We start from the raw sequence: 20,105 nt of genomic DNA on the forward strand, positions 1-20,105 counted from the left end.
ATTGCCTAAAAGACAATAAATGTTTTTTTGTATATTTACATTTTAATTTGGTCCTCTGGTGTACATTGTTGGATCTCTTCTTTTACTTTTGTTACTGTTAATTCATCTTTTTATATTTATTAACTTTTCATTTACTTTTAACTGTCACACCTTTGACACTTTAATTTTATGATTCTGAGTTTCATGCTACCTGTATGAATGTGCATGTCTTGTTTCTGCAAAAAAAAAAAAACGTATTACTTTTTTATAACATACTATACTATGACATGTACAAGTACCTCAAATTTGTACAGTACTTGAGTAAATGTACTTTTACATTCCACCACTAGGATCCACTACCCTGCAAGAAAGAAATCAAACCCTGTGTCTTTAGAACATTTATCAACTACTCTGGACTGCTATGTCGTTAAATTTGGACCTGACGATAAAACTTTTATCAAGTGTTGCTAGTGAACAGAATGGCACAATAGTCAGTTTCACAATGTATGAAGAGTTACACATCAACACTTTTAAAAATAAAATTTATTAGCATCTCTAATGTGTATAAATAAAAACATATATGAAACAATGTATATACGTATGATGTAATGAGTTTAACAATAACAGGGTTAGATGTGATATTAAGGAGCAGCCTTTATTTAGCCAGTGTATTGTGAGGAAAACTTTACCTTGAAATCAAGCCTTCAAAAATGCATACCTATAAGTTGCAAATCTACATTCTTTGATAAGAATGAAACAAAAATCTGTTCGGGGGGTGTTAACAGGGAGAATATGGTAAATAGATTTACCATAGCTTTGCGTTCCTGTTTCTTAAAATTTTAAAACATAATTGATTTAATACATTACAATAATTTTTTTAGGTTTCACTGACAATGTTGAGGCACAAAGCCACAACACTATTCACACTGACCTTCTCAACTTAAGATTACACTCGATAAAAATCCTAAAAAAGGATTTCACTTCACTCTTTTACCATTTACTGAAGTCACATTGTTCCACAGACTCATAACAAAGGGTCTTAATAGGCAGATAATATGACTATAATATATGACACAGCGATAAAAGAATAGATACCAAATTACAAATTTTACATGTAACAAACGGATCCAAAAGGATCAAACAAACAGCTCAATTTGCATTTGACTAATGTATATAACAAGGTTTGTCATTTTCCGCAATGGCTTGCGGTGCCTGGGTCAGAATACCAAGAAGACAGTGAATGGATGCTTCTGTGGGGGTATGAGGACTTGGCTCTCTAAGCAAAAAGCAAAGAAAGGACAGGACTTCTCTCTTGTGTCACCCAACATTTTCTATTTGGTCATGCTTTCAACACTCAACGTGTTCAAATGTCTTACAAAACTGACAGATATGCACATAGGACGAATGCTACCTCTGAAAGCTGGCCAGAATTTTACAATAGCCAATGTGATGTGGACTTGTAACGGACCATTAAATATACACCGCTGACGACTGGAGGGAATAGCCACAGACAAGTCAGTTACAATGTGTGGACTATTATTGGCCATTGTCAGTTTTTCCTCGTAAATTGAAAAATATCACATTTTAAAAAGGGGATAACAACATCCAAGACTATCTGCTTCAAAGTAAAAAAAGAAACGGTGGGTAGGTACAAAAAAAGAAAAAGAAAAAGAAAAACGTGGTGTGTCTGCTTTAATACGCAGGTGTATGTGACAGTGAGAGGTTATTCGGCACCCAAGGATCATGGCGACCTCATTCAGCCTAATGGAATGAAGGGACTATGAAGTAGATCTGAAAAACGATGGTCTCTGCTCCATCCCAAGTCTTTAGAAGAGTGCAAAGATCCCCTTATTTCCCTGATATATCCATGTTCTTGCATCCTAAAACTCTGCAAACTCCTTCGCGCATTTTTCTGTTAAAGAAACGCGGATTTCCTCCTCCTCGTAGTCGTCAAAGTTGCTGGTGTCCCCTGGGCCTCTGCACTTTGGTATGAACGGGGCTTCCACCTGCAAGAACAAAACCAATACATATTTTAATAGGCAGGAACACCCATGACAGAAAGGAGAGCAATTATTTCTCTACTGAAGGACAGACTGTCAGAAACTTGCCTTCCAGCAATGTACCTTACAGTGTCAAACTGGCATGAATGAATGATGATGTACACCAAATGAAAGCTTAAAGGGGTCAGTATTCTTTAAACAAAGCTCTTGTGAAATGGTCAGTGTGTGAAACCCTTTCCCTCCACACCTTTCTGACGTCAGGATTGGGGGGCCGGGTTCAACTATTTTTGTAACTTTCCAAAACCCACAATCAGACACACTTCACGCAGCAAGTTGCCAGGTAATGCAATATGCAGGATGTGAACATCTCTCTCAAGCCTTCTTTTCATTCACACAACTACCTTCCTTCGTGTGTACAAACAAGTGCTTTTCATCACACCTTCAAGTGTTGCCCTAAAAAAACAAAAAAAACAACAGCTATAAAACACTTATAAACCTATAAACTAGTTCAACTCAAGCATACCCCAGTTGAAAAAAAAGGTACATAATGTCATGGAGTTTGTTTTGCATATGCCAGTCAACCTTGACATGAAGGAGCACCTTTGCTGGCTATGGTTTTTACCAGCTGTTTAGCCACACATTAAAGTTGCACTTTTTGCAGATAATTCCTGATAACATATTTCTACATTCACATATACATACTCCTTGTTAATATGTTGTGATTGCTTGACATTTAATCGATTAAAAACCTGGCGAGTATATGAAACAGCATATAGCATGCCACAAACATACGGTCAGTGGTGGTTTCTCTAGGAGGCCAAAGGAAGCCTGGCCTCCCCAGAATGTATTCTTCACACCCACGGCTGTGTCTTTTACCAAGTTTTGCCATTTCCCTTAGTAAAATATTACTTATCCTTTTCTTCTTTAGCTGGTGGAGCAAAACAGTGTCCCCCGATGGTCTGTCTATGGAACCAACTGTAACACAAGACCTAAAGTCCCGTGGAGAGCTATGTGACAGGGTCACTGAGCATTTCACCACAATGCAGGACAGGAGAATGTCCTTCCTCTACAAGTAGAGGTGAGTAAAATAAATAAATATTTCTTGATGCACACAGTGACACATTAGGCCAGGGATCTTCAACAGGGGTCCGGGACCCCTAGGGCACATGTGTCAAACTCAAGGCCCGCAGGCCAAATCCGGCCCCTCACAGATTATGATCCAGCCCACATATCAATTTCCGTTCACAATACATTTTGGCCCGCCTAGTTTGTTGCTTTTTTTACGATTTGTAACTTTTTCCGACGTTTTTGTCTCTTTTCCCGACGTTTTTTCCTATGTGGCTAAGGGACTTTTTCCTGACTTCTTTAGGACTTTATGTCGACCAACCTGTAAGTGAGAAGACTACATGACACATGCAATTTCGATTAAATAATAGCATGTCAATAAACTACATGTCTGGCCCTTGATGCGATTCTTATTTTCCAGTGTGGCCCTTAGTGAAGTTGAGTTTGACACCCCTCTCCTAGGGGGTCCTCAGAGTCAATGCAGAGTGGCCTCCAAATTATTGTTAATTTTGGAAAGTTTATAAAACCATACCAAAAACGATTAGGCTATTTTAATAAGGTAATTATATAATTATTATTATATTATTATAAATGTAGTAGGGGGTCCCTGCTCTGTCTCTTTTAGTTAAGGGGGCCTTGGCATATAAAACGTTGAAGACCCCTGCATTAGGCTACTCTGTCCCAGTCTCCCTCTCACGTCAGCATACATGGCTAAAAGTACAGCTACATGGCCCGGCGGGGCCTTTGTTGATAATGTAGGTTGTAGATAATTTTTTCTTGGTTTTATGATCCATTAATATTAATTGTTATTTTGCAAACAGTTATTTACATTGTTTTATGTATATTCTGCGGAGCATAATCACTTAGGCTAGTTGTCTTAATTACCGCACAGAAATGGCATTCTCTCTCATGATGCAGTCCGTAGTTTGTGTACTAGTGCCACCTACTGCGCTATTCGAAGTCTGCTGTAATGCTTTAGCAACATAATATCCAAATAATTGTGATATTTATACCCAATATGGTCTGACCTTCAGCTATGCGTTTATTCTTTAGACGACAATAAGAAACTCAGAGACAGTGTTGTTTCTTGCTGATTGCAGTTATATTGTTGGAGATGTCTCCTCATAGGGGTATGCACATAATTCCTCTGTTTCTATCTGTTGTTGTACAGTATTTGGAGAGCAAAAATAAATTGCACCTTTTGTGTGTTTTTGTTTTGTAGTCCACAGAAGTCTTAAATGCCATTGTTCCGACGAATGGGATATATATTTTTTTTTAAAGATTATTTTTGGGCATTTCAGGCCTTTATTTTCATAGGACAGATTGAGACATGAAAGGGGAGAGAGAGGGGAAATGACATGCAGCACAGGGCCGCAGGTCGGAGTTGAACCCGCGGCCGCTGTGTCGAGGAGTAAACCTCTGTATATGGGTACCTGCTCCACCAGGTGAGCCACCCAGGCACCCGACGAATGGGATATAAGGGCGAATAAGGAGCATTACCGCACTAACGGCACTCATTCATTCTGGTTTATGAAAGCAAGTAGCTATGATATATCCACTTGATCTTATATCCAATCTCATCATATGGAAATATGATCTCCATACCAAGCACATTGGCATCCTCTGTAATATTTGCCATGCAGCGCCACTGCATACAGTAAGTGTACGGTTTCTGCAAACGTTGTCAGTTCACGTTCCTCAACTCTGTATTTATATAAACATGTAGTGTCTTTGGCTGTCAGAGAAATGACAATAAAGGTGGAAAAATACAGAAAGATATGGCTTTGGCTGGGATTAAAAAACATGCATGGATGAGTTTGTATGCAGGCTGAGCCACTTGAACCTAAAGTCCTTTGCAAAGTTCAGGACAATGAAATGTTTTAATGCCATCATTAAGCCTGAAAATGTATGTTTTAATATAGATTAACCTAATTTAATGTAGAGATGATTATAGAGATGGGCATTGTCATCATTATTTTCTTCTTTGCAGTTGACTAAAAAATAATTCAATTACAATCTGATCACTTAATCAGTACAGATGTTTAAGTAAGTGTTATACTTTATTATCTTTCTTTCATTAAGAAAATAAATGTATTATTTGGAAAATTATTGTATTCTATAATTTTAATCTCTTCGAGTTGTGGACTGCTGGACGAACAAAACAAGAAAGGACGTCACGTTGTTCTTATAGAATAAAAAGTTATCAATAATGAAAATAGTTGTAAAGACAAAAAAATTGCCTATTGCAAAAAAAGTACAGTCTAACATTGTCATATGGCAGTATTCAAGGAGCAAAACAACAACTTTTCCCTGAATAAAAGGTGGAAATAGACAAGAAACAAAAAACGGGCTTCCTGATTTATGTGTCAAATCTAGCTACTGTTCTACATCACAGTATCCCACAACCTTTAGTCTTGTTTAGCAACCAGTAACTATCGTAAAGCATGGGGGCAACACTAAATCAGGGGAAGAACATAAATAGTAAATGCAAATGGTGCAGAAACTAAATTAATTACATACCATAACATATCAGAAGGGTCAGATTTATGGATGCATTTGACAAGAAAAAGCCAGTCTAAAGTTTATAAGACTGTGGTATGATGGTATAATGAAAAGGTTAAACAGAATCAACAGATCAATAAGATTCAAGCCTGAGCTAAATATCTACATTGATTAATCAAAGAAGTACATTATCATTGTCATCCTGCTAAATGGCATTTGGCACAGATAGCTCACAGCCAGCAGTGGAGCTGAAATAGCAGTGACTGGCCAGTTTTGAAATCACTGCTGCAAAAAATCCTCCATAGTCCATAAAGCTGCAAATAATGACCATCACACAGAATTGATGAACAGTCCTCAGACAACTTTCTAGAAACAAAATAGCATAAAATAATCATACAGTTGGAGCATTATAGCTGGGAAATGTACAACGAACACAAAAAAAAATCAATATTAACAAATCAATATCTAATTATCTTGTTGTTGTTTTTTATATAGGGGTAACAGTGTTTGGTGTCACTACAAAATGTGTATGGAGTCTTGCCTTTCTCTCGTAGATTGCGATCCAGTCTGTTGTGGCAAACCATTTGTGGCCCTTGATGTCGTTGACTCCGTTCTTCAGGTTGCCGTAACGTTTGGTCAGATCCACCTGCAGCAGGTTTCTCAACAGGTCCTTCAAGTCAGAGCTGAAGTGGGACGGGAATCGTACCTAGAAAGAAGAAGAAATACATAAATATATATAAAAAATAATGTTCTATGTGCACACCTATACCTAACTTATTCTCAAACTACAGGAAGCACATTCCAGATTAAAATGACTTTATGTATAATATCCTGCTTACCTTCCCAGACACGATCTTCTCATAGATCTGAATGGGTTGATCTGCAAAGAATGGAGGATAGCCAGCTGCCATTTCATAGATGAGGACTCCAAGGGCCCACCAGTCCACAGCTTTGTTATAGCCCTAAAAAGATTCAAGACAGATACCGCTGTAACTGATGTATAACTTCATTGTCAAGACATCTTTTGAAATTTGAGAAGGGACTCCAAATGCTTCCTACATTCCCAACTGGCTAACATTGAGCAAGGGAGCAATTTTACTACGATGTACAACATAAAACAAAACCCTGCAAGCCTAAACTTCTTCTTACGACCCGTGTACTAAAATGAAAAATCCACATTTCCATAGTCTGCAATATATTACATTCATGGTACACTGGTCTGTTCTAATTTACTTTTTGTAGTACACTTTTTCTCAACCTTTTTTTTCTCATCTACTATGGCTAGTGATTTCCTGTTTTGCAGGATCCAGATAAAGGTTTTACTTGTCAGTAGAGAGAGCTGTAACCAGAGTGTACAGCAAGTTGTTGTTTTTTTCAGTTGATGAACAGTGAGGTTTGTACCCCTTGCTGCATTACATTGATGGTCTACTGAGGCAACTGACAGTGCAAAAATAATTGGTGTCTCTTCTTCTTGTAGAGTGGATTTTGTCCTGTATGATTTTTCAGCAGGCATGGAAGCGAGTTTTGAAAAAAGCCTGACTTTTAATAAGGACATTTGAAGCGTGACATCTCTGCTTTGTACTGGAAAACCGAAACGTTATGAAAATATGGTCCATGTTTAAACACTCATCTAGAGGAAAAATATTACATAACAATATACTCCCAAAAATGCAATCGTTTAAAGGTGGGGCTTTCGTTTGAGTACAGAGAAAGGAAAGTGAACATTGTGACATTCGTGTATTGAAAATATCTGTCAATCTATCGGTTCAGACATTTAAAAAAAAAAAAACTCCATACTTTGCTGAGAATGATTTCTGGCGCCAGGTACTCCGGTGTCCCACACAACGTCCAGGTCCTGCCTTTTACCCGCTTGGCAAATCCAAAGTCTGTCACCTTTAAGGAGCATATATGCAATACATGGGCAAAGTGTGGACTTATAAGACATTATAAGCATTACATATTAATTTCTTGTAGCTCACCTGAATGTAGCCGTGGTGGTCAATGAGAAGGTTCTCAGGTTTCAGATCTCTGTATATGAGATCTAGTGAATGGAGGTACTCAAATGTCAGCACTATCTGAGCGGCATAAAAACGTGCATGTGGTTCACTGTAGGAGGAGGAGGAAAGCAGTGTGGTCACTTCTTAGTAGCAATCTCAAGAACTAATCAATGTATGTTATGACCCACGGCAGAAAATAAAAGATGAAATCAAAGGTGAATTCAATAGTGAAACACTGTGTGTATGTGTATATATATATATATATATATATATATACACACACACGAGTTGACGACAGTAACAGTATAAAACTCACCTGAACCTTCCAATTCGTCTTAGGTGTGAGAACATCTCTCCTCCTGGAACATACTCCATCACCATGTACAAATTGGAGTTGTCCTAAGAAAATTGAAAAGACACTTCTACCATGCTCCAAAACTGAATGAAGGAATTTCAGTTACTTAATATAAAAAATTTTAAAAAGCACCTTACCTTAAACGCATACTCGAGTTTGACGAGAAAAGGAAAGCTCACCGCCTGTAATATCCTCTTTTCGTTTAGTGTGTGTTCTATTTGCTTGAGTTTCACCACCTGACAGATAAAAAGAGATAAGATGACCTTGTTGGGCAAATCTTACTTATACTAGCAACAGAGATAGCAGGCACTGAAAGGAAGGCAGCTTTTATTCGACTTGTGTCCCCTGTAACCGAACAAGCAACAAGAACAAGTTTTAACATCTTTTTTTTTTTTTTTTTTTAGGTTGATAAGAAGGTATTTTTATTAAGTGTTACTGCTCATGTCAACACTATTATTTATTGGAAAATGTTCCTTGAGGCTTGACACATGCTTTCACTGACCTTCTGCTTGTCCAGTATTTTCATGGCAAAGTATTGCTCTGTTCCTTTGTGTTTCACCAGCATGACTCTTCCAAATGAGCCGGTACCCAGGGTCTTTAATCTTTCAAAGTCATCTAGGCACGTTGTGCTCTGTGAAAAAGCAACGCGTTAGCCTGTTCTCTGGAAGCAGCTATCAAAAATATTGAGTAAAAGTATTCATCATTCTTACCTGTGGTGGGCATTCCCATTTCCGTAAGAAATCTTCTTTGGCTTTGGCTAGAAACTCTTTCACTAAAAGAGAGAGCACAGACAGATACAGTTAGCGTATAGCTCTTGTCAGGTGAAACAAAGTGGATTGTTGGCATAAACAAACATTTGGGTTTTAGGTTAAACTGGCAAAAAGACCAAATGCTTTCGTACTAGAAGGGGAAAGGAAGAAACGTGGTAAATTGAAATTAAAGTGTACATCAATGGAGAAGAAGATGGGCTAAGCCAACTCTCATCTGGATATACATTAAATGAGATACTAAAAACATACTTTGCTCTAAAGATAAGTCAAAACACAAGACAACAACATCCAAGACAGGCAGACTAGTGATGCATGCCAAGACACTCAGTATACTCGTTTCTGTTATTTAGTAGCCTTTTTTCAAAAAAGTAGGGGGGGGGAAACAACACTCAGAATTACAGATGCAGTTTGTCTGAGCATCTTGTGCATCACTTGATACAGTTTGGGAGAAGGCTATTAAACACAGCATAAAAATGGTAAGCAAAGACAAACCAATGTATGGGAAATCCATAATTGAGAGAATGTGGATAACAAAAACACTGACTTATTATCAAAGCACACAATAAAAGAAAGCACATCTAGCAAGTATTCACAATGAGACCAATGCCATTCTGGTCATCTTTTGGAGGAATGAGCATACCAAAAGTCTCTATTGATCACCAACGTTTTGCAGGAACAATCACCCACATGGATGGGATGATACGGAAGAGAAGACAGAGAAAAATATAGAGTTCATGTACATAACAACATATAAGACATCAACAAACATGAAGCATATGTAGTGAATAAAAGTGACAGGAATGAAAACAGAGTTGACGTTCCCCTGAGGAATTTATAAGGAAACTGACTGTCTACTGTGGTATTTGAAGAACAGGTATTACCAAAATGCTATGTAGCAGAAATTCAGTGGTGCATATTAGGTCAGAGTGACAAGATAACAGTGCATACTAGAGAACAAAACATTCAAAACCTGCTTTATACTACAAAGCTTTAGATGTTTCTGAAGCCTATAATGAGGGGTTTTATTCCTGCACTTTAATCTGACAACGTCCCTCCTTAAAACAGCACTGATATTATGATGAATGATTTGAGAAAAATAGAGCTAAAACAATTAAGTGAAAACATTACTAAACATGGTATCTCACGTGTAAACCAAACGATTAATCAAGAAAATAACCTGGAGATTTATGAAAAAGTTTGTTGCAGCCCAACAAAATAACCACGATGACTTAATATCCCATATCCAATCACAAAACATGGCCTTTTATATACGCACAAACGTCTCCAACATTTTGTACCTAGAGGGACAAACCAAATGTTCCAAAGCCTGCACAGTTGGCCAACCTTTGCTGACAGCAATCCAGACAAGCATAACATACTTTACTTATGTCAGCCTGTTCTGTTACACTGCAGAGTGAAACACAATACATGGGCACAGTGAAATAAAATAGGTGTCATGGGATGGCAGCTGTTTTTTCTCCCTGTGCCAGTATGACTGCTTTGGTGCTGTTCCAACTGTTCCAGCTAATGGCTGCTATATACAGTAAACAGGTACTCTAATCTAGTGTATAAACAGCCCTGTAGGTTACCAGGTCTTGTCAAAGCAGCTACACTCGAGATAAATCTGCAGCTCAGGGCACAGTGTCAGCTTAAACAGGTTTAACAGTTTGCCCAAGTGCAGGATCTAGGGATCATAGTTACACTCAAAAGAAATGCTTGGCAGTATGGGAACTAATGCTGATCATCTCCATCTGCCTCTGGTTGGCACTGTTCACTGTGTTGCCCATCTCAACGGGTCAATAAATCTCAGAGGAAGTGACACTACTTTAAACAAACTAAGCGCGTAACTGAACAGACAGTTCTCTGCATGTTTTTAAGATTATAAAAAATGCATTTAAGTAGTTGACTGTTCCAGTGCATAATAGTGACTAATAACAGGCCATCAAATGCAATGAATTCTGCAAAAAAAATAAACACCTACAGCTTTTATGTTTAAAGACAGGTATAGGGAAACATTTGTGATTTATCACACAGGATGCTCAATGATGACCAGCTGCACACATCAAAGTATACTAGCGCAAAGTAACAATGGCCTAGGCCTAGTTACGTCAAACCTTTCAAAGCTTGTAATACCCCTTATCTGACGAAGGTCTGATGACAAGCTGCTCCAGTCAATGACGAGCTGAATTAGAGAAGTGAGCCTTGATGGACCTCTACCGTGGCTCTAAATAAACGCAAGTGCCAAAATGTAAGCGTGTTTGTCCGAGTGCGTGTGCATATGCGGGGAAGACAGTAGTAGGTCCCAGTTTTATGAATGGAAAGAGGGCATTTGTCATTTCTTCACCATATTTGGTCAGGGTGCTGTACAGAGGGAAAGCTTTGTTTATGTAGCCAAGAATAAAATGTGGCCCGAGGCAGAACCAGTCCCACACTGCCTTCAAGTAAAATGTATTGGTTATTCATAACAATTACTCATGGGTTTGGGGCTTATTGCTGCAGAATTGACATGATCAGTGCAAAGTTTCTGTCTGATAGTACAGCCTTCTTTGCTGACCGAGGCTGCAGCTAAACATACAGTGAGACCCACATCCCGATTGTTATTCACATAACTTAAGGATGACACCACAGGGGAGATGATAGTGGTGCTAGCTTGGAGACGTTTACTAATAAGGCTTAGATAAGAAGCCACACGTTACGGCTAACTGTGTTTGAGTGTATGTGTACAGGCCTGAACAGCTACCACCATCAAAAGGCAATGAGATGACAGGGGCCTTCTGAGGGCTAATCCCCACCATCATAGCTAAAGTTAGCAGGCTAGCTGGTCACCAAGCTTGATCCTTCTTGTGCTCCAGTTGGCATGCAAACAGCCTTTTAACGCGTGAAATTATCAATAAAAGGAAATTATCGATAAGCATTGCTTTCACGGCTCGGTAACAGGCTTTAATAGGCTGTTAACACTGTCAGTGCTCCCCCTTCCCCACCCCCTTGCAGCCAAGAAAAACAACAACATCCACGGGGTCTTCTTGCTACTTGCTAACTTAGCAGGGTCATTTAACTAATTTTACGTTCAAAAACACACGAACAATTTCCTGCATGGTAATTTATCGTCAACTAAAGGGCGAGTGTTTGCAGCGCTGGTGGGATAACAGTGCGGGAGATGACGGACGCACGGCCCTCCCCTGCTTTAACGTTACTGTAGGACAGTTTAAGTGTTAGAACAGGTTAGCTACCTACTTTGAGGAGGTTTGATAAGCGTCAAACGCCTAAACGCATCATATACACCGCTGAGGCCAAACTACAGCTCGGACTCACCGCTCTCTAGCTCGTTGCCCTTCTTGGCGGTGGCAGCGTTCCCCATGGTGTGTAAGACACGGCGGTCGCTCCGACTGAGAGGAGATGGCGGTGACTAGCTCACGTTAACCTTCCTACAGCTGATATTCCCGAGCTTCTTAAAAATAGGTAAAACCCAAACCGATATGAATATTTAGTCGGTTCAAACGTAGGGAAATGCAGTCCAGTATCCCTTCCAGCGACCCCCCTCACTCTCCCTCTGTCGCTCCCTCTCCTTCTTCCCTGGGAAAAATTTCCGCTCTTGCTAGTTCAGTAATGTCTGTATGGTTGACATGAAGCTAGCGGTCACTTCTTTTACGGACTCAACTGCTTGCGCCCCCCCTCACCAACCCTCAACACTCAGCTACATTCACGGTATAGTGAGGAGACGGATTAGCCAGAGATGTCTGTGTCAAGATACCAAACTTGTCTTGCTTCCGCGGTTTTGCAGCATCACGATTGCATTCACAGATATGGGATGACATTTGAGTACAAGTTTGCGTGACTTCACTAGAGGCTAAAAAAACTTAAGCGGGCAAAAATGCGTCTTCTTTGTTAGATTTGTATGTTGTTATTATCCAGCAGTTAATGGCTACAGCTGCATCTTCAGGAGGGTTTATATGGCGCAAATACTGTTGCCAGAATGATCTAATATTATAGTATGGCAATTAGCAGTCATGTCGTTTTTTAGTGTCATGAACTTTAATCTCAAGACAAATAGATTTTTATTAGCTGCACACATGCTATGATTCTGTGCATTAGCCTACAGTTTTATACATTTATATCTGACATGCAACATAGACCTGGCAGAGAAATTGATGATATTGAAGTAGAACTTATTAAAATAAATAAATAATAAATCCCAAGACAAAAAATAAATAAATATTGGGCCAGAAACAGTGATGGAAGAAGTCAAATAAATTTTATTTAAATTGCCCAAAACTACAAATCACAAGTCCTCAGATCACTTAGGAAAAAGTAATAATAAAACATTGAAAATAGGCTACTCCATTACAAGTAGAATTGCATTCAAAAATGTCATTTAGTCCTCTTAACTGAAGTAGAAGTATAACGTAAGATCAAATGTAAATACATAAAAGTACTTGAGTAAACATAATTAGTTACTTTCCACCGCTGTTCATCCAGCTATTAATGGGATTATTTTGGGAAAGATTTTGTTTAAAGCTTTCCCCAAAAACTTGTGATCTTTGACTATTACATTAGCTATTTATTAGCTGCATATTTGATTACTTTGACTCATTGTGTATCACAACATTTCAAGTTTATGTACATGAGAGACTTGACATAACTCAGATAGAATACATTTAAATTAATCCAAAAACAGAAATTAGGCCAGAATTAGTAGAGAATGAACACAATGAATTCTATTATAACAAATCACATTTGCTTCAAAAGACAAAATAAATACTTACACGTAAAGGTTCTTTACTGAGGCCTAAGTAAAAGCAATAATAGCCTACCATAATGTAAAACACTCATATATAAAAGTCCATAATAATTGTTACTCAGCAAAACTTTAATATTGTAGCTGTTAAAAAAAGAAAACAATTCTTCACATTTCAGACAGATCTTCACTTTTTTTTTTAAATACATAGTTTTATTATAGTTGTTATATGCAAAATAGTTTTATAATATATAACATAAATATATATACATGGTTCAAATGTACTGTATTCATTTTCATTTTTAAGGTAAAATGCAACAATCTTAGCACACATGATCAAAATGTATCCAGTTAAAGGAATTATGAATTGTGCCTTAACATTTGGTGGTCTCCATTTATAGGCACAATAGCTTCAATATCCTCCTGCTACCATTCACTTCCTCATAATTTGACCACATTTAACTGCATGCAGTCAAAAGTATGTAATTGCATATGTTTGCAACATAATGTAATAATTTGGCCCTGCAGCAGTCTAAATGGCAGTATAAATCACTGTAGAAACCACAATGAGCCCCACAGGTAGGCCTACAGCTGTACAACTGTTTGGTACAATTTGGTTCAACAGTTTTATGTATAGTGGAGGGTAAAAAGTCAATTTACCCAAGTAATGATGGGCAATTTTAAAGTGCTCGTACTTTACTTGATTAATACATTTTATGCTTATTCTTCTGCACATATTATGCAAAAAGGACCACAGCTCCGGGCTTAACACGCTTCCAATAAAGGTTGGAGGCAGCAGTTGGCCTATGAAGCCTTTTCTGAAAGCAGTTGTGAAGCTATTGGATGTAACACAAGAAATTCAATAATAGTTATTACAAATCACAAAAAGATGAGATCAGTCGATCAATCAATCAATCAATCAATTTATTTGTCACGTGAAATCATAAAATACAATTCCAGTAAAATGTAATCCTGTCAGTTCCAGTCACTTCATACAATTTATGCATTAAAACATATATATATATATATATATGTCTATACAGTCTTTAGGCAGTGTCCTAATTTAGGAGTGGCCTGAGGGTAGAAGCTCGTCCTGAGCCTCTGGCCTGGTGTATCCAGTGCCTTCTTCCTGACCTCAACAGGGAGAAATGGCTGTTACCTGGGTGGTTTGGATATTTAATGATTCTCCTAGCCTTTTTCTTGCAGCTCCTGGTGTAAATATCCTTTAGGCAGGGTAGGGCACCATCTATTGTATGTTTAGCGGAATGAACCACTCTCTGCAGTGCCTTGTAGTCCTGTTTGGTGCTGTTTCTGTACCAGGCAGTGATGTTCCCTGTCATGATGAAGAGTAAAAATGTCTCCGTTTTTGAGGGGATACCCGGAATTTCCTCAGGTGACTGAGGTAAAACAGTCTCTGCCTTGCCTTGTGTGTGTTTACAGGGAGTACAGCGGGGGACTCAGAACACAGCCGTGGGGTGCTCTGTTTGTAAGAGGGTGGAAGAGGTGTGTCCGCCCACCCTCACCACCTGGGGTCTACCTGTCAGAAAGTCAAGGATCCACATGCACAGTGATGTGTTTAATTCCAGATCCTTGAGCTTTGTAACGAGCCTGGAGGGAACTATGGTGTTAAACGCTGAACTGTAGCTAGTCAATGAACAGCAATCTCACATAGGTTCCCTAATGTTAGGAAGACACCAAGCAGCGTATCATGTAAACATATACAGTACACAGAGTCCACAAGAGTAAGTAAAAAGAGTAAACTAGCTACATAACATCATCATGCCCAACAGGAACAGTTACTTAGAATGTTGTCACCATTAGCAACACATTGGTCTCAGACAGCTAGCTAATGTTAGCATATAATGTCTAGGGATTGGTTGGCAGTTGTCTGATAACAGAAAAATAAATTAACATCTCAAATTATAAACAAACAGCTGTAATAAAAAAGTACCTGTATATTATGCTCCAACAAGGGCATCTTAAGAGTAGATGCCTGACAATATTTGCTTGACAGGCTGGATAACAACTTCAGTTCAACTGTAGCTAACTGCCATGGAACTTTGCCATTAGTGGTTGCTACTTAGCAACAACATCCTCAATTGTACCAAAGGCTGGTTTAAGAGAAAACTGTTGTAGCCTACATTTATTTGAGAACTTAAGTTTTTGAAAGGTTTCAAAATGTTAGTTACACATTACTTTTCCAATTAAGTTTTTTAAAATATTGGCTTATAAACTTACTGTTGATATAATAAGCCTACATTTTGATGACTGTTTATAATGTAGCCTACTGTTACTTAAGCCAAAGTACATTTTTGAATGCAGGACTTTTAATTGAGTATTTTGACATTGCGGTACTGTATTGTTGCTATTAAGTAAAGAATCTGAATAGCCTACTTCAATTGACCACTGTAGTTTTGCTTACTGACTGACTGTTTCAGGTCTGGATGGTCAGATGTCCCATCAGCCCAGTGCCGTTAAGACCAACAGCAAGTTTAGAAATGATTGGATAACCAGGGATAAGCTCAAGTGTGGTGGTTGGGATGGCAGAGCTCATTGCTTAGCCCTATGCAGATATCATACGTCTAATTATCATCAGCATGTGGGATGGGAGGTTCCCTCACTCACTGACACACAGCCAGCTGTCATATTTTGATAAGGTGTCTGATGATTTGTGTTTTCTATTTGATTGCAGACTTACTGCTTACTTGATCTCCTCTGTGGGTAAATAATTACATTGTTGAGCAGATTTAGCAGCTTATTTATGGATTCTCCCATTGAAATATGTGACAAGGGACCATCTAAAGTGTTAAACACTTTATAGTTTTGAGGGCTCTAAAACAGAGATCACTGCAGGGGGACCTCCAAATTATTGTTAATTTTTGAAAGTTTTTTCAAAAATTAAAATGTCTTAACATGAGTTGTGGCCGGGTTAGCTCAGTTGGTAGAGCAAGCGCACATATATAGAGGTTTACTCCTCGACGCAGCGGCTGTGGGTTCAACTCCAACCTATGGCCCTTTGCTGCATGTCATTCCCCCTCTCTCACCCCTTTCATGTCATCATCTGTCCTGTGGAAAAAAATGCCTGAAAAAATTATCTTTTAAAAAAAAAAAAAAGTTTTAACATGAATACAACATTTTAATAGCAAATATAAATCCCCACTGATGATAGGCTTACTGGCCTATAGGTAAAGTAGTCACTAAGGTAGCCATCCAACAATACAGGTAATCCTAAGGATTCACTGTGCCACAACAATTCTTATTTTAATAGCTTAGTATTCTATGCAAAAACAATTTTTATAAAGGCTTTAGGCTGCCCTACACATTATTGTAGGCCCAGTTTAATATGCAACTTCACTTTATACAATATATGTAGTATGGGGTCCCTGCTCCATCTCTCTTTCAGTTAAGGGGTCCTTGGTTAAAAAAATGTTAAAGACCCCTGCTCTAAAATGTTAGACAGTATAAAATAATGCCCAAGTCTAAGGGGATATTTTTAGTCTTCTTTTGTCCAACCTTGAAGCAAAAACCTAACAATCTTCAATTTACAATGATATAAAACCGCAGAAAATCCTCATATTTGAGAAACTCGAACCAGAGAATGATTGGTATATTTACTTTTAAACTTTTAGAAAGATGACTTAAATGATTAGCTGATTATTAAAATGAGTTGCATTTTAGTTGCAATTTTCTGTTGATCAACTAATCTATTAAGCGTTTTAGCTTTATAATTGTTTTACATGTTTAATCTTATTGCCCCACAAATACTGTGATATCTTTTCTTTAACCACACTTTCTTTAAGAAATCGACTATATATTTACATTCAGAATATTTGGACCTATTGCTGAACTTAAATACAAATTTGAGGTACAGTACTTGTATTCTACTTATTTTCATTTTATGCATACTTATACTACTCCACCACAATTCAATAGGAGGGAATTATTGTACTATTTACTCAACTACATTTATTTGATAGCTATAGTTATAAATTACTTTACAGATTAAGATTTTATGCACAAAACATATGATATACAATTGTTCCATCCAATTTAACCAGCTACAATAGTAATATGCTATTTACACATCAGTGCATCATTAATGTAATAATTATCTAATGATATTATATTTAATACTATAACACATGGGGGGGCTTTTGCTTTTGCTGAAAATACTTACACATTTTTACTTAAGTGACATTTTTAAGTGCAGGACTTTAACTTGTAATGAAATACTTGGAATACAATACAGTGTGATATTTTTACTCAAGTTAAGAATCTGAGTACTTCCCCCACCACTGGATATAAAATGTTGTAGTCTAATGTTACGGTGTGCTCTCTTGTGTTGAATTTATTATTCCGTACACAAGAGGGCAGCAGATCTCTGTTACATAACCTGTGACGAAAACTGGTTCCACTTCTGTGTGCAGTGATGTTTTTTTTGCTTTGACTGCAGTCCCAGGGACTTGATTTCATTCTTCAGTATCCCTAATTATATTACATATTGCGGATGCAAGTCTGCTGGTCGTCTACTGTTTAAATTAGAGATTTAGATTTACAAAGAGGGCCTTCTCTTGTAAACATTTATTTTGTGACAAACGTGGTAGTGCAGCATGTCCGGTTAGAGCTGTGGTTCATCTGATGGTTAAAAAAAACAAGAATTTTGTGTGTCCATTGTTTTTCAGAGTTTTTCACTAACATACATAGTGTCATGTTGATTCTCACAGAAAATTTGTGCTGTCCTGTGAAGTTAGTTATTGAATGTGACGCTCATCTGTTTTCACTCTTTTATTCCCTCATTTCTCCTTTCTTTCCATTTTCTTCCCAAACAAACAGCATGTCACGTTCATCCCAACTGATCAGCTGCTCTCCATATTGGCTTTCTTATGTTCCTTGCAAACAGGCTCGGCCATGCTTCAAAGGGAATGATTTATGCCCTTAAATTAATGAATGAAAAGCCATATCTTTCCTGTTTTCAGATTCAGTCTGTTTACAGCTGTAAGTAGACTGTGCTGTGTTATTTCAGCCTGACACAATCTAGTTTTAACAACACAAATGATAACTATTATGATGATTTTGTTTTGCTGTAACCAAACATCTAGGCCCACTTGTTTACAAAGATGGTTAGTGTAAAACATATTATAACTTAACACTATCTTAAGCCTTTATTTGTCCAGGCAATTGAAATCTTGTGTAGATTTGCTGTATTTCAGACACACCCTGCTACACATTTACACAGGGGCAGCCTAGTACAACCACAGATTTCCTCTGTTGGCTACCGACCAACTCCACTCCAGTGGTTGGGGCTTGAGTGCCTTCCTCCACTGCACATCAACTGAATTTATATGGAGAAGGTGTGTGCTATTTGCAGCTCTCCAGCTTCTGGTTGTCACTGGATCCCTAAATTTCCTTCCTTTGCTGGGGTTCAAACCAACAACATTACAATGGCAAGTTTACTTCTATCATTTAAGGATTACCTGGAGAGTACAATTATTTTACTCATTCTGTTCAATCTGAATTGTTCAGGTTTTTTTCATGCATGGTTTGGTTGGCAGACTTTTACTGCTAAATATGATTTATTAAATCTTTGCCAATTAAAGAAAGTGAGCAAACAATGTCTTAATGTGTTAAAACAAGCACTGTTTCAAGTGTGTGAGCTAAATAAAGAAAGGTTACAGTTTGCAGACAGGCAGAGATGAGCTGGTTATCTCCTTCTTATCAGTCACCAGCTCCTATTAGGATGTTGTATGTGGTTCCAGGACATTGCCCATTTCCTCCTGTGTATATCAAAGCCGCTAGGTCCCCCTCCCTCCGACAGCCTAATTCACTCCAGATGAGCACAATGGGACATTTGATTTAGTGTGCAAAGACACATGTATACAGCTGTATCAGCCTGCCTCAAACAGCTGGCGTAGAGCTTCAGTACAACTTTTAATCATGCATTTGTTTATGTAATTATGCACCAATGACTGTGTTGTATTGTCCTCAGCTGCAGAGTAATCAGATATTTCAGAGTGATGTAGGTCCTGTCTTTGTTGTAGATCATATCGCTAGCAAATGCTCATGGTTTAATGACATGCAGGTGATACAAATCATGTGCAAATTGCAGAAGGTATTCCAAGTGTGTGTCAACACACATGACAGCTCTCCCAGTGAATATATTTCTGTTGAATATGTACATTGGATCCTTGACAAGAGGCTCAAATGACCTGTTGCAAAGGCCTACAGTCTGATTTTGTAAATTTTATCGGCTTTAATAAAATGTTCACAACTGGAAACATGAGCCATACGTATGCAGAACACGCCTTATCCTCACTTCCTATTTTTCTTTTGTAGCCATCAAGTATTGATGCTTGTATTTGTAGCTTGGTGACCCCTTCCTGTGGCAGCTCCAAGCAGGGTGAGTTCTGGGCATCAAGAGGTATCAAATATATATATATATATATATATATATATATATATATATATATATATATATATATATACATTAAGTCTGTCTGGGAATGTTGATCTGAAAACCATAAGTTCTTGTCTCTATTCTCTATACCAGGTCCACTTTGTGGCTTCATGCGGGCAATATCCAAGTCTTTTGTCCTTTGGCAGGCTCGGTGGTGCACTACAACATAAATGCCTGTAATTTTACAACCACAAAATAATGTATTCTTACCAACAGAGGATGGCCTCAACGTGTTCAGACAGTTGCAC

The 20,105-nt window shown here is 38.0% G+C and overlaps 1 protein-coding gene across 1 annotated transcript; it reads right to left on the reverse strand.

Moving 5' to 3' along the window:
• Positions 1-504: 504 nt before the first annotated feature.
• prkacbb (protein kinase, cAMP-dependent, catalytic, beta b) lies at positions 505-12,449 on the reverse strand. Its single transcript, XM_078263946.1, has 10 exons — positions 11,981-12,449; positions 8,609-8,670; positions 8,401-8,529; positions 8,036-8,134; positions 7,860-7,942; positions 7,526-7,652; positions 7,344-7,439; positions 6,386-6,508; positions 6,088-6,252; positions 505-1,985 (listed from the first exon to the last, which is right to left on the reverse strand). Exons 1-10 carry the CDS (start codon positions 12,024-12,026, stop codon positions 1,860-1,862), a joined length of 1,056 nt encoding a protein of 351 aa, XP_078120072.1. The 5' UTR covers positions 12,027-12,449; the 3' UTR covers positions 505-1,859.
• Between the last annotated feature and the right edge of the window lie 7,656 nt (positions 12,450-20,105).

This window comes from Sander vitreus, chromosome 12 (genome assembly GCF_031162955.1).
Source record: "Sander vitreus isolate 19-12246 chromosome 12, sanVit1, whole genome shotgun sequence".
Taxonomy (NCBI): domain Eukaryota; kingdom Metazoa; phylum Chordata; class Actinopteri; order Perciformes; family Percidae; genus Sander; species Sander vitreus.

Bases quoted from the DNA above. Each gene is read 5' to 3' on its own strand.
- prkacbb (XM_078263946.1), bottom strand. From the start codon at position 12,026: ATGGGGAACGCTGCCACCGCCAAGAAGGGCAACGAGCTAGAGAGCG. The intron at 8,671-11,980 runs GTGAGTCCGAGC...TCTCTCTTTTAG, and splicing joins GGGCAACGAGCTAGAGAGCG to TGAAAGAGTTTCTAGCCAAA. The intron at 8,135-8,400 runs GTCAGTGAAAGC...TTTATCTGTCAG, and splicing joins AAATACTGGACAAGCAGAAG to GTGGTGAAACTCAAGCAAAT.